At 47.5% G+C, this 14,494-nt stretch overlaps 1 protein-coding gene across 1 annotated transcript in view; it reads right to left on the bottom strand.

The window, feature by feature from the left end:
* kaznb (kazrin, periplakin interacting protein b) overlaps positions 1–14,236 on the bottom strand; it is a 162,749-nt gene extending 148,513 nt beyond the window's left edge. The window contains exons 1-2 of the mRNA XM_018725249.2: positions 14,184–14,236; positions 10,966–12,090 (exon numbers count right to left, since the gene is read on the bottom strand). Of these exons, the coding sequence (XP_018580765.1) occupies positions 10,966–11,041 (76 nt within the window). The 5' untranslated portion in view covers positions 11,042–12,090; positions 14,184–14,236. The remainder of the gene's footprint in view (positions 1–10,965; positions 12,091–14,183) is intronic.
* Positions 14,237–14,494: the final 258 nt, after the last annotated feature.

Below are 14,494 nucleotides of genomic sequence, written 5' to 3'. Positions count from 1 at the left end.
CCATATTATATGCTGTATGGTAGTATGTTATGCACTACTACAGTGTATTTAAGAAAGAAAAAAAAAATTTAAGTAATTTTGGTGGAAGACAATGGGCTCCACTTCTGGAAGGGATGATCTCCTCTCACCAGCAGAGACGCTCCGTCCAAAACACAGACACGGTCAACTTGTGACTCTGCCACCCATGTGGTTCTTTCCAAATACAGGGGTTTACTTGTTGGTCTACTGTCAGTGAAGAAGGTGAAACATATCCCCTGGAGAGTCAATTACTGAGGACTACCTCACTTCATCCGTGCTCTCCTCTCAGTATCTATGCAGCGTCATCTCCTACTGTGTAAAGTACAAGTTTAAAGTATGTTATTATGTGTCTCTTGTTGGGATTCTCTGTATAGAATAAGGCTTCCAGAAACAAACCAGTAACAGAAATCTCGTTGTTCCAAACCCAGCAGATTGCATTAATGTTGCCTGGGAGAAGCGTAAAATAACGCAAAAAGGGGATGCAAAGCTAGAGGAAGTTTCATACTGCGCTTGTGCTGGTTCCAATTGAGAGGTATGGAATCGAGACAGATCCCTGATCCCACGAGAAGCATACAGAAAGAACGGCATTCTAGAGAATTACAGCCTCAAACAGCTCCATAGTTATGCAATGCTTCCAAGACTGTATTTCCTTCACAGGTTATCCCAAACCATGCTCTCATATTAAGAAAAGCATACGTTCTGACCCTCTACTAGGCAAATGGACTTTCAACATAGACACAGCTATTTCCTGAGCTTTTCCACCTTATCACAGGACCTAGTGTCTCAAAAATTAAACCGTCGGTGGACTCTATATGGATATACCGCTATTGTTTCGGAGGACAGGCTGGAAATTGCAAGGTTTAAAGTATCAAGCATAAGTCCTCACATCTCAGTTTCTTGAGGTTCACATCCATCCATCTTCCTCCGCTATCCGGGGCCGGGTCGCGGGGGCAGCAGTCCAAGCAAAGTCCTCCAGACTTCCCTCTCCCCGCACACCTCCTCCAGTTCCTCTGGGGAAACCCCAAGGCGTTCCCAGGCCAGCCGGGAGACATAGTCTCTCCAACGTGTCCTGGGTCTGCCCCGAGGCCTCCTCCCAGTGGGACATGCCCGGAACACCTCACCAGGGAGACGTCCAGGAGGCATCTGGAACAGATGCCCGAGCCACCTCAACTGGCTCCTCTCGATGGGGAGGAGCAGCGGCTCTACTCCGAGCTCCTCCCGGGTGACTGAGCTCCTCACCTTATCCCTAAGGGTGCGCCCAGCCACTCTGCGGAGGAAACTCATTTCTGCCGCTTGTATCCGCGATCTCATTCTTTCGGTCATGATCCAGAGTTCATGACCATAGGTGAGGGTAGGAACGTAGATCGACCGGTAAATTGAGAGCTTCGCCTTACGACTCAGCTCCCTCTTCACCACAACAGACCGGTACAATGACCGCATTACTGCGGACGCCGCACCGATCCGTCTGTCAACCTGCCGCTCCATTTTTCCCCTCACTCGTGAACAAGACCCCGAGATACTTGAACTCCTCCACTTGAGGGAGCAACTCCCCCCTAACCTGGAAGGGGCAATCCACCTTTTTCCGACTGAGAACCATGGCCTCGGATTTGGAGGTGCTGATTCTCATCCCCGCCGCTTCGCACTCGGCTGCAAACCTCCCCAGTGCACGCTGCAAGTCTTGACTTGATGAAGCCAGCAGGAAAAGCAAAGACGAGATCTTGCGGCCACCAAAACAGACACCCTCCGTTCCCTGGCTGCGCCTAGAAATTTTGTCCATGAAGATAATGAACAGAATCGGTGACAAAGGGCAGCCCTGGCGGAGTCCAACATGCACCGGAAACAGGTCTGACTTACTGCCGGCAATGCGAACCAAGCTCCTGCTCCGGTCATACAGGGAACGAACAGCCCGTAGCAACGAGCCCCGAACCCCATAATCCCGAAGTACCTCCCACAGGATGCCACGAGGGACACGGTCGAATGCCTTCTCCAGGTCCACAAAACACATATGGACTGGTTGGGCAAACTCCCACGAACCCTCCAGCACCCTAGTGAGGGTATAGAGCTGGTCCAGTGGTCCAGCTCGTCCAGTGGTCCAGTCCAGAGGCACCGTTCCCGAACTCCACACGATGCTGCAGAGGCGTGTTAGCCAAGACAGCCCCACAACATCCAGAGACTTGAGAAACTCTGGGCGGATCTCATCCACCCCCAGAGCCTTGCCACCGAGGAGTTTTTTGACTACCTCAGCAACTTCAGCCAGGGTAATGGACGAGTCCCCCTCCAAGTCCCCAGCCTCAGCTTCCTCTATGGAAGGCATGTTGGAGGGATTGAGGAGATCCTCAAAGTACTCCTTCCACCGCCCGAGGACATCCTCAGCTGAGGTCAGCAGCGCACCACTTCCACTGTAAACAGTGTTTGTGGAACACTGCTTCCCCCCCCGAGTCGCCGGACGGTTTGCCAGAATCTCTTTGAGGCCGACCGAAAGTCTTCCTCCATGGCCTCACCGAACTCCTCCCAAGCCCGAGTTTTTGCCACGGCGACTGCCAGAGCCGCGCTCCGTTTGGCCCGCCAGTACCCGTCAGCTGTTTCAGGAGTCCCATGAGCCAGCCAGGCCCGATAGAACTCCTTCTTCAGCTTGACGGCATCCCTTACCTCCGGTGTCCACCACCGTGTTCGGGAAGAATTGCCGCCACGACAGTCGCCGGAGACCTTACGGCCGCAGCTCCGAACCGCCGCCCCGACAATGGAGGCGTGGAACATAGTCCATTCAGACTCGATGTCCCCCACCTCCCTCGGGACCTGGTTGAAGCTCTGTCGGAGGTGGGAGTTGAAGACCTCTCTGACTGGGGCCTCCGCCAAACGTTCCCAACAGACCCTCACTATGCGTTTGGGCCTGCCAGGTCTGTCCAGCTTTTTCCCCCCGCCATCGAATCCAACTCACCACCAGGTGGTGATCAGTTGACAGCTCAGCCCCTCTCTTCACCCGAATAGCCAAGACATATGGCCGAAGGTCAGAAGAAACGACTACAAAGTCGATCATCGACCTCCGACCTAGGGTGTCCTGGTGTCAAGTGCACTGATGGACACCCTTATGCATGAACATGGTGTTCGTTATGGATAAACCGTGACTAGCAAAGAAATCCAATAACAACTCACTGCTCGGGTTCAGATCAGGGAGGCCGTTCCTCCCAATCACGCCCCTCCAGGTATCACTGTCGCTGCCCACGTGGGCGTTAAAGTCCCCCAGTAGAACGACAGAGTCCCCAGTGGGAGCGCTTTCCAGCACGCCCTCCAGGGACTCCAAAAAGGCCGGGTACTCTACACTGCCACTAGGCGCATAAGCACAAATGTGAGGTTCACATATAAGATGGAATGATTAGTCGTGGAGAAATCTCAGATTTCACTGGGCATCCAAGTGGAAGAATTCTAGAAGAGTGCTTCCGCACACCTTTCAGTGGTGTATCCCTCTTTATAGCCTAAGAGATATCTTGACAGGGTATGGTGGTATTACGGCAAATGGAACTGAGGCAGCAATTTCATAAATCTGCAAATGCAGTTTTTTAAAATGCTTTAACTCCGTGTGTGTCGCAAGGGGGAGTGAAGCAAGGGCTTGGTAAACATCCCGGCGATGACACTCACACCACCAGTGGTCAGCCTACACATCGTCAAATTGCTCATACCCCATTTAGGGTTTCAAAAAACTAGAACCGTAAGTGCATGAGCCAATGCAACTGTATGCAGACCTAGAAAGGGAAACAAACAGATGACAATACTTTAGAAAGTAACTTCTAAATTATTGCATTATTCTCCATTGAACTGAATTTAGAGAAAACTCTTTTTTTGGGGAGTGGGGCAGTGCTTTAAGCATAATTTGACATCTTGACCTGCATCATGGACATTTACCATTAAGGACATGCTGTAAAGGCTAAACTGGCCTTCATTCTCTTTATGACATGATAGAATTATGCAATTTCACAGCTTTTCTTGATTTTGAGGCTGAAGTGTGACATTATAAGCTATGCAAGTCAGTTTAGATAAAGGCACCAGATGAGAGTATAATCATGGTAAACTATGGTGCTAACATATCTCTGAGGATATTGATTAAGGATAAGTGTCGAATGAGACACAGCTTGAGCTTCTGGAAAATGTGCAAATTCCGGTTACCTCAAGACGGCATTCACAAGGCGTGATAAGGAACGCCAACGTCACGATGGCTTTCGTGGTTCGTGTAAAATAGACAGGTGTGAAGTTTGCCCTAAATTCTCTCTTCCACAGACTGTCAGAGTTTGCAGCACTGCAAAGGGAAACGACACTGACTTGGGGAAATAGGTGGACAAAAGAGCTATGAGAGATTACAGAGGTGTGTTCATTGGGCAACGCAGGGTTAATGGTACAATTGTTCACCTGGGGAATTCTCTCTCAAACCTTTTTGCCTTTCACTACAGAGGCTTCTTTTGGCTTGGCCTGCAAGGTCCCAACAGTTCTTCTCAGTGATTGATATATATAATATACGTACATATAAAACACACCTATTTCACACTCATTTCTCTGCTGATCTATTAAGAGCATGACAAACGTGTAAAGGTTTGTGTTTAATAACTTTATGATTACAGACTGGTAAATTACGGATAAATATATGGATATAAACTTACAGAGAGGGACTGGTGAATTGTGGATAAACCTTTATGTAGCAACTTACATTTATTTATTTGGCAGATGCTTTTCTCCGAAGCGACTGCCAATGAACTCTATGTAGTGTTATCAGCCCACACACCTTATTTACCATGGTGACTTACACTGCTAGATACACTACTTACACTGGGTCACTCATCCATACATCAGCAGAACACACACACTCTCTCTGTCACTCACACACTAAGGGTGAACCTGAGCAGCATGTCCTTTGACTGTGGGGGGAAACCAGAGCACCCAGAGGAAACCCACGCAGACAGGGGGAGAACATGCAAACTCCACACAGACTGAGCGGGGATCGAACCCACGTCCTCTCGCCCCACCCAGGTGTTGCTGTCTTACAGAGAGTATATCTGCTGTCTTACAACTTGTGTGATGTAAATGTTGATGTTTAATAATTTTGTGTTTACAAATTGTACAATAATGCAGCTACTCATAGGATGTACACTGGCTTATACGGTGGATTGTGACAAATTAACGATGCTTTACCGTCATGTCGCTGCACCCAAATCTCTCCTTCTGTTGATGTAATGTACTTTTTGTATTTTTCTCAGAGATGTACGGTGCTTGGGAGAAAAGCATCTGCTAAATGAATAAATGTAAATATGTGTACATATCTGACTGTTAAAAACTTCCAGTTATTGTTGAGTGAAGGAAATCGCTTGCAGTTGCAAAGCTGAAATTAACACCTAGAGGTAAGTAGTCAAATCGCCAGTTTCAAATTGTCATCAAGATCTGCATGTAATGAGAATTTTTCAGTACACAGAGTCTATATGTAAGAGAAATATATGCAAGAAAAATCAGACCAGTATGCAAACATAATTCCCCTGAAATGTTTTTGGCGCTTCCACTTTCCAGTAGCACACAATTCCCCATCTCTCAGAGCCCGTTACCTTTACCCTAAGGTCCACCAATTAGCAGTGGACCGACCATTAGGTTCACTGCACCCTCTGTCATATTTACTGCAAAAGTGCAGTGTGACCATGCAGTTGTACCCTGAATCACAGTATACCAGAATGGCCGTGGCTCAATAGTGCAGAGAAGGAGTAAGATGCTGTAACAGTCCTACATTCTCCAACTGCCGCTACTTTTGTACACCTTTCTCCTTTCATGTGCTTCACTCTGCAGCACAGAGGTAAAGGATCCCTCCACATTTAATCTGAATTGGATTTTCACTATACTATTGTTGACGGTGATGCATGACATGAGGTCTGCGTGACTAACACTTCCCGACCCACAGACGTCACAGAGCAGCTGGAGAGACGGCGAGTGGGCAGCGTGTTGCTTCCTTCGGACGGTGCAGCGAATGCAGAATGCCAAGCGTGCATTGTTACGGAAACTGCAAGTCCAAAGGAACACCTTACACAACCTCCCATAGAAAAAAGCTGATCTCCAAAAATCTCTGCGCCGTGTAGGTGACACGCAGAAGGGGGCTCCGAAAGCCATGATTAAAATCTGCTGAGTGTGTGCATTTCTGCTTGGCATGACTTCGCACCTGGGCAGAGGGGCACAGTTCATCGCAATCCAACAGCTCAGGTACGAAAGTAGCCTAACAATCAGACCCAGCATCAGAGGTCGTCACTTCTCATTTTAACATGTCACATAATCGCCTCTGTACCAACGCAACATGCAGGTCAGTGCTCATGGTTTAAATGCAGAACGAGTCTGTATTCTGCTTCAAAAGAAGTGCTTCATGTAGGCTTTTAATAATTGATGCCACCTTGCTGCCGACACATTACAGACACCGCAGGCAGGCAGTGCTCTGAGCCCATGAGAAATATATCTACATTTACAGCAACGTTCATATGTGCACTGCATGTGGAGCCCCGCTTGCAAGCTCTCTTTGATGCGGGACGTTATTGTTTGTCTTACACGGCCCCGCAGTGCTGTGCATACATGTCTCACCGGGCGCCCCACACACGAAGGACGCTGGAGTCGGGCGTGATGTCTGCAAAGTGCCAAGGTGAAAATAATGTGCCGAGGTGGAATAAAATTCAGTCACGCCTCCAGCTCCACGGGCAGAATGACGCGCATCTGCGGGCGCTCTACCCTATTAGAGCTCGGCAGTAATAGGATAAAGAAACCAAAAAGTTGTGCTAATCAAAATGACCAAATTGGAAAATTACTGGAATGAAAAATCGCTTGACAAATGTTCATTTGGGATGCAGGAGCACATATTCACGGTCCTGGTTAAATAGCCGCGTCAAGTCTTTGTATCAAAGTGTGACGGGTCAGCGTGTGTAACCGCTGAATGAGTAAATATTCCTTCTGCTGACGGAATGCACTCGTCGTATTGGAGAAAAGTGTCTGCTAAAGGAATTAATGTAAACATTCAGAAGACGAGTGCTGAAGAACAAGGTTTTTTGGTGATGAAAATGCGGAAATGTTTGAGGCCATGATGCCAGGAACATTCTACAAAATTACCGCACTGAAAGTCAGGTTAAATACAGAAATCAGTCTTTCACCGCTGGTTTTCCTTGCCACTCGTTATGAGACGAGAGTAGAGATGAAGATCACCTTTTGTACAGGTTATCCGTTGGCCTGAGGACTCCTCTCTCGGTTTTACTGGTTCACAAGGAAGCAAAACCATAACAACACATTAAGTAATGTGAATTTGAGCAGGGTGCCACAGTGGCAAAAGGGGATAATCTGAGAATATGACAGACTGTGTTGTCACTCAACTGCCCAAAGGGTAAATCTGTCACACATCATTTTGTGCAGGATACACCTGCCCAGAGTGATTTTACAAAAAAAGTGTTAAAATAAAATCTGGAGTCACAGTAAATGCCAACCCAAAAAAAGAAATTGTCAGCATTAAGTTCATCTCAAGGGAGAAGTGTCTAGACAAAAGGAATATAAGCATCTTTACCCTCTGAGTGCAGAGACGTCGCTTTGGAGCTGCAAGAACTATTTATTGCCATCAAAGTGATTTGCTTAAATAAAACATGAATTGTTTTACAAACAGAGTAAAGTCAAATGTGACCTGAAAAAGCTAAGTGTCTTCAAAAATTCAGCACAGAACAGCCTTTCAGCTTCAGCTAGAACATAGAGTGGCACATTTTTGCTGCCCTCAACTCTTAACTTTGAAGCACTTGAGAGCAGAGCAGAAGAGAGTAAAAATGGGGTTATAACCTGCTTTCTGTGCAAAGACATGGGTCAGGATGTCTGGTTTGTGGTGCACCAGGCTGAGGAATATGTGGACTTTCGATCGTCACAAATCATCATATGTCAACATTATGAGAACCTGAGAAATCACATGAGGGAAACAAAAAGTAGATCACGCCTTCACTGATTTAAATGCAACCCCCTCCCAGCTCTCTGTCAGATAGATTCTGATCCTCGTATTCAAATACTTCCCTATAGAGTCTTCCAGCTTCTCAAAGCCATATGCAGAATTTTAATACTCATCATGTCACAGGCAGAACTCAATGATGCATTCCTGCATACGGAATGAGAGGGCTAATGAGCCTCTGGAATATTCAAACAAAGAGCATTATTCATAAAAATTCTCCTTTAAAGCTCTGAGAAATTCTCCCAGTTGAATTTTACCATAAAATGGATCTCAAAACGCCTCATTATTACCAGAAATAACCAGATGCATCACACATAGTGAACTGACAGATATAATCCCAAAGCTGAGGAACCTGAGGAAGTACAGGAAGACCCGGTGTCCTGCGCGGTACAGATGTGACTCAATATTGAGTCAAAACCTCAAAGTGTTATAATAAGAATAAAGACTGGGTTTCCTTTACATTTACATTTCCCCCCATTTAGCAGACTTTTTTCAAACAATTCAGAGTAAGCAAAACAAAAATTCAAAACAAACGAAAGGCAATAGGTTGCCAGAGCACAGTCATTACGCTCGGTGGACCATTTTTGCTTGCACACATTACACAGGTAGTTATCTATGGAACTGAATCTGACAAGAAATACAAATACTCACACACACACACACACTTTCTGAACCGCGTATCCCATACAGGGTCGCGGGGAACCGGAGCTTACCCGGCAACACAGGGCGTAAGGCCGGAGGGGGAGGGGACACACCCAGGATGGGACGTCAGTCCGTCGCAAGACACCCCAAGCGGGACTCAAACCCCAGACCCACCAGAGAGCAGGACCCGGTCCAACCCACTGCGCCACCGCGCCCCCAAATACAAATACGTTGGTTATAAAAATATGAGTTAGGCAAATTTATGCAGCTAAAAACAGATCAGGACAGAAGTGGGCCCACAAATGATGCGTTTCTACACGCGTCCTGAAGGCCAGAAAGGATTCAGCAGTTCTGAGGGAAAGAGGAATGCAGCTCATTCCACCATTTCAGAATCACATCCAAGACCCTATGAACGGTTGATTTTGGATGTCTCACCAGCGGATATATAAACAGAACAGCAGTTAGGACTTTGTTTTTTGGATTCCTTAGGACCCTGCATGCTATGCCTTTGTACGTTGCTAAGTTTTTTACATTTCCAGCAAGTGTATCAAAGATAGTGGACAACTCTACAACCTTTATGCGCGGACCTGTGAATTTCTACCAAGCAGGATGCAATCTCTCTGAAGCAACACACACACACACACACACACACACACACACACATTTTCAGAACCGCTTGTCCCTTACGGGGTCACGGGGAACCGGAGCCTACCTGGTAACACAGGGCGTAAGGCCGGAGGGGGAAGGGAACACACCCAGGACGGGACGCCAGTCCGCCACAAGGCACCCCAAGCGGGACTTGAACCCCAGACCCACCGGAGAGCAGGACTGCGGTCCAACCCACTGCGCCACCGCACCCCCATGAAGCAACACATCAGCTCTTAATTAAGGTAAAAATGACACCTCGGTACACATACACACAAATCAGCCCTTCCAGGTCATTCGCCAAAGCGAATGGATGCTACATAACATTTAAGTGCAACAAATTTCAGCCAAAAGTTGCAAAGCCACAGAATGTCATGTACATGTATGGCATCTGAGCAACGGCATTTTGCCGATCCAGTAACTGTTGGCTGATGTTCTTCCGGAGACGGATGGCAGATGCTCCGACGTACCCATCAACGGAAGCTTCAGGGTTTGCATGTGCCTGTGAAGCCTGTTTTAGGTTAGTGTTACTGTTTAAGGAAGATCAGCTTAAACTTAAAGAAAGCTAAACCATGCAGACTGGATCTTAAAGACCTGGGACTGGGACTTCTGCCAATGTTTCTTCTTTAAACCCCTTTCCATGCTGTGTGGTAAATGACAACATGAAAACAAACGACTCCAATTATGCTACTCAGTTTGAAACAACCTTCTGCAGAGCATTAACATAAAATGTATTCCAAGAGATTGTTTTTCTAACTCTTCACCTTGTGTCATCATTCTCACCATACAAGCACCTTCATATATGATGCACTGAGAGCTGCTACACCTAACAGTTTAACAGCCCTATGAAATGACAGGTCATCAAATTATGGTAAGTGGCTATTGTACTATTCGACACTGACATTTACCCCAATAAACAAACTACAGAAACCTAGTTCAGCTCCTCACTAAACACCAAAGCAACAGAAAATCTCTAGAGCTGGATTACTACATCATTTCAGCAACTGAGTAGTTCTCAATGAGTCTCCAAAGCCACATGGGCTGCAGATATTTGTTTTGATCTTTCATCATAAATCCACCTGATTTGAATGATTCCATTGAGCATCGTTGTGAAGAATATGAGCTAATTTTTCCAAACAGGTAGTGATGTGACAAAACACCGATGGGACACATGTCTGCGAGAACAATGAGGCTAGACTACCATTCTGGGAGGGGGCACTAGCTTCACCTCAGCATCAATACAGCCTTTGCACCAGTAGCTCCTGCGGATGATAAGATGATGAAGTCCTGTATCATAAAAGGACTTTGCGTGACATTTCAGCAATCTTATTTCACGGGCCCAGGGAACATCACAGTGCCATGGTCATGTGCTGCATCGACATCCAACCCAAGATAGTTTCTGTTCACTTCACCCAGAATTAGCACCCAAAGCCCTTATCTGTCAACAGTTCAGCTCATTTTCTTATACCGGCAGCAGAAACCAGCATCCCCACCCCTGTGGGCTCTTCCCATACAGCTGGAATCCAACCGTATCCTAAGCATACAAAGATACTTTTGGTCCGACTTAAAATTCAAAGCAATGAAGTTTGGAGTTGAAGGAGACAGGAGAATATGAGAATGACAGAAATGGGAAAAGTGAGGTATTCAAAGGTCAAAAATAAGGGTGCATAGGTACTCACTGGCCTGCATGAGCTGGCCCTGGCGGCCAAACACCTGGGAGAAGGTGGTGGGGCTGCAGGTGAGTGTGTCCTCCATGACAGGCACTGCAGGGCGTCTTTCTTCTCTCCCTGTGGAAAGAGAGTCCCGGCGCGGAGACAGCGAAGGTCGGTCTGCGTCACGCCTGGGTGGCTAGTGAGAGTTCCTCTTCTCCCTTTGGTGAAGAACAGACTTGGGGGCTTGATCTGTTGGCCCTGTGCCCACCTTGTTGCCGCTCCTTCATGCAGAAGTGACGAAGAGACCACCTGCAAAGGGCACCCACTTGTCCGTAATTCAAGCGCGAGGGAGAGTAAGAGTCCCAGCTGCCTGCTCCTGCTGCTCCTGCTGCTGCTGCTACTCCATGGGCTCCAGCTGCCGTCAGATTGTGCTTCGCTGACACTCTCTCCTGCTGCCTCCGCTGGGCTCGGCTGTGTCGAGGAGAGGAGCCAGCGGCGCCTACGGCACCTTTCTCCACATTCGTCCCTGGCAGATGAGAAGTCTCCCACCGTCCCAGCCGTGTGGAAATGCTACGGGCTGTTGTCGGTGGGCGTCTCTTATCTGTTCGGCGCAAACCTCTCCTTCTTGCTGCTCCCCCCTCGCTCCGTTCTTCTTGCCCTCCCTTCCTCTCCACACTTGCTGTGGTTCAGCAGTAGAGCCTCCCTCCCTCCCTTTCGCTCTCTCTCCCACTCTGCCGCACGCCTTCCCTCAACTACTGCAAAGGCTCAAGTCTATCTATCCTTGAGGAGGAGCTCCAGGGAGAATGGAGCTATAAAGTCTTTCCCCAATCCCATCTCTCCGGCTTCCTCGCCCTCGTCAGGGAGGGGCCAGCAACAGGGGTCATTATTAAATTATTACTTCTGCTACGCATCCTCGAGCCGAGGCATTGCCAGGACACGGCGCCAGGTGTTTATTTCTCACTGTCAATAGTAAAGGTCACTAAATATTTGGGATGGGATTAAGCATGTTGCAGTGAGCATTTGAGTGAAACTGACAGCGGGCAGAATTACTGCAGTAAAAACGAGCACACCATGAGCGGTAAACAGAGCTCCGCGGTAAGAGAAACGTCTGAAGAGCGACAACGGAGAGTCTGTTTCCTTCCACCACACAGCCTAGAGGAAGTTAAGAGAGAAAATGTTAGAAATGCCCCAGGAAAACCGACAACAGCTGTCCAGTCCCCAGCAGAGTCAAGTTTATTGTTATCCAAGTCCACATCTGTCACTTGGACAGACACCCAGAGTACTTATGTCATATTCACAAGCAGAGTTACATATAGACATTATACAGTAAATATGATGGAAGAGACATTTTTTGGGTTTAGCAAACTGACAAGATGCTTCCATGACAGCTTTTTGTATGAAACGTAAAATAGCGAGCAGTGCAGACTCAAGTGTGACTGTAAACACAGCAGGTGGGGAGAGTAAAGTCATCACAAGTACAATGTTCTGCTAAAAGAACATAAGTCACATCCTCTCTCTGTGTCTGTCTGCCTGCCTGCCTGCGTGTGCGCACACTCGTGCAGTGGAAGACCGGTTCTCAGCAGAGGAAAACATTGTAAGGAATTCCCCAGATGGCTCACAAACCCATCACTGAAGCGTTGCTACATCAGCCGGAAGACAGCAGTTATTGTTCATTCACGTGTTTAACGAACACAGGGGTTGGTGCGGGCAGCTGGCAGTGTAGCAGTTCAAGCTACTTCTTTTGGACCCAGAAGGTTGCAGGTTCAAGTCTCACCTCCAGCAATAGTACCCCTCAAGCAAGCTATTTACCCTAAATTGATCCAGTACAGGGGATGCGGTGGCGCAGTGGGTTGGACCGCAGTCCTGCTCTTTGGTGGGTCTGGGGTTCGAGTCCCGCTTGGGGTGCCTTGCGACGGACTGGCGTCCCGTCCTGGGTGTATCCCCTTCCCCCTCCGGCCTTACGCCCTGTGTTGCCGGGTAGGCTCCGGTTTCCCGTGACCCCGTGAGGGACAAGCGGTTCTGAAAATGTGTGTGTGTGTGTGATCCAGTACAAAAAAAGCCCAGCTGTATAAATGGGTAAATAATTGTAAGAAGCTTAACACTGGGGTGGCAAAATGAGTAGCACTGCTGTCTCACAGCACCTGGGTGGGGTAAAAGGACGTGGGTTCGATCCGCAGTCAGTCTGTGTGGAGTTTGCATGTTCTCCCTGTGTCTGCGTGGGTTTCCTCCGGGTGCTCTGGTTTCCTCCCACAGTCCAAAGACATGCTGTTCAGGTTCCCCATAGTGTGTGAGTGATGCAGAGAGAGTGTGTGTGTGTTCTGCTGATGTATGGATGAGTGACCCAGTGTAAGTAGTGTATCTAGCAGTGTACGTCACCATGGTGAATAAGGGGTGTTGGCTGATAACACTACATAGAGTTCATTGGAAGTTGCTTTGGAGAAAAGTGTCTGCCAAATAAATAAATGTAAATGTTTAACAAGTAGCCTAACCTGGATGTAAACGTGAGTTTCACTGGGGTCTTTCCTTCAGAAAAAATGTCCACTCTGGAGCCAGCTGTGTAAATGACACGGGGAAGACATGCAAACTCCACACAGCCTACAGGCTGAGTGGGGATCGAACCCACGTCCGCTCGCACCACCGAGGCGCTGTGCGTAAGACAGTAGCGCTATTGCTGTGCCGCCCGTTCTAGGTTAGGCTACATGTTAGATTGGAACTATTAAATAGTCTATTGCGCACTTAAGAGATTCGCCGTATTTGGTATTGTGACATTTTGATTTCTACACTTTGTATGATTAAACGAAAAAAAGAAAATTTAAAAAAGCCTTTCTCGTGTGTGTGTGCTTAGACAATAATTTTTGTCACAATATGAATAAAAAACGCCGTTTTCCCCCTCATTTTTTTTGTGCTAGTTAATTAATATCTTCTTCATTCCTAAAACAAAAAAAAACGAATGAGGGAATCGTAATTCGCATTTTTGTTTTTCAATTTCGGATAAAAAAAAACGAATGGACGCAAATTTTGCGGCAAACTTAAGTTCAGGTACACGTGACGAAATATTTTGCCGCGTTGTTCGTCAGTCAGTGAGCGGAGCGGTGTGTGTTGCACTTGAACTTCTCTTGTACTTCAGGAGGGACTTACTCTGTCATGTTCAGTGACAGTATCACAGGCTCCATGTCTACTGCAATATTTCCACACACTCGACTGACCGCTGCTGGTTTGTGACAACGACCCTCCAGAAACCTCACCTGCGATCTCCTCAGGCGTCCATGTCGTTCGTGTCACAGTCACGTGACCAGCGACTAGCTGACTGACTAGTGCGCGCGCGACCCCTCTCCTTACCGGCTCGTGACACTCACTGTCGTGTCACACAGAGACTAACTGACCAAAAAAAAAAAAAAAAAAAAAAACTTTCTTCTCATTCATTGCTTCCAATTAGTGGCGCAGAGGAGATGAAAGCGCCACACAGCATTTCTGCTGGAGTAAATATTTCTCCTTTTTTCTACAGGGCGTCCCATCCAAAATGAGGCACAAGCGCATGCGCTCGCGCTGTGCTGCT

This window comes from Scleropages formosus, chromosome 22, assembly GCF_900964775.1.
Source record: "Scleropages formosus chromosome 22, fSclFor1.1, whole genome shotgun sequence".
NCBI classification, from domain to species: Eukaryota; Metazoa; Chordata; class Actinopteri; order Osteoglossiformes; family Osteoglossidae; genus Scleropages; species Scleropages formosus.
This window is presented reverse-complemented; position numbering and strand designations above follow the sequence as displayed.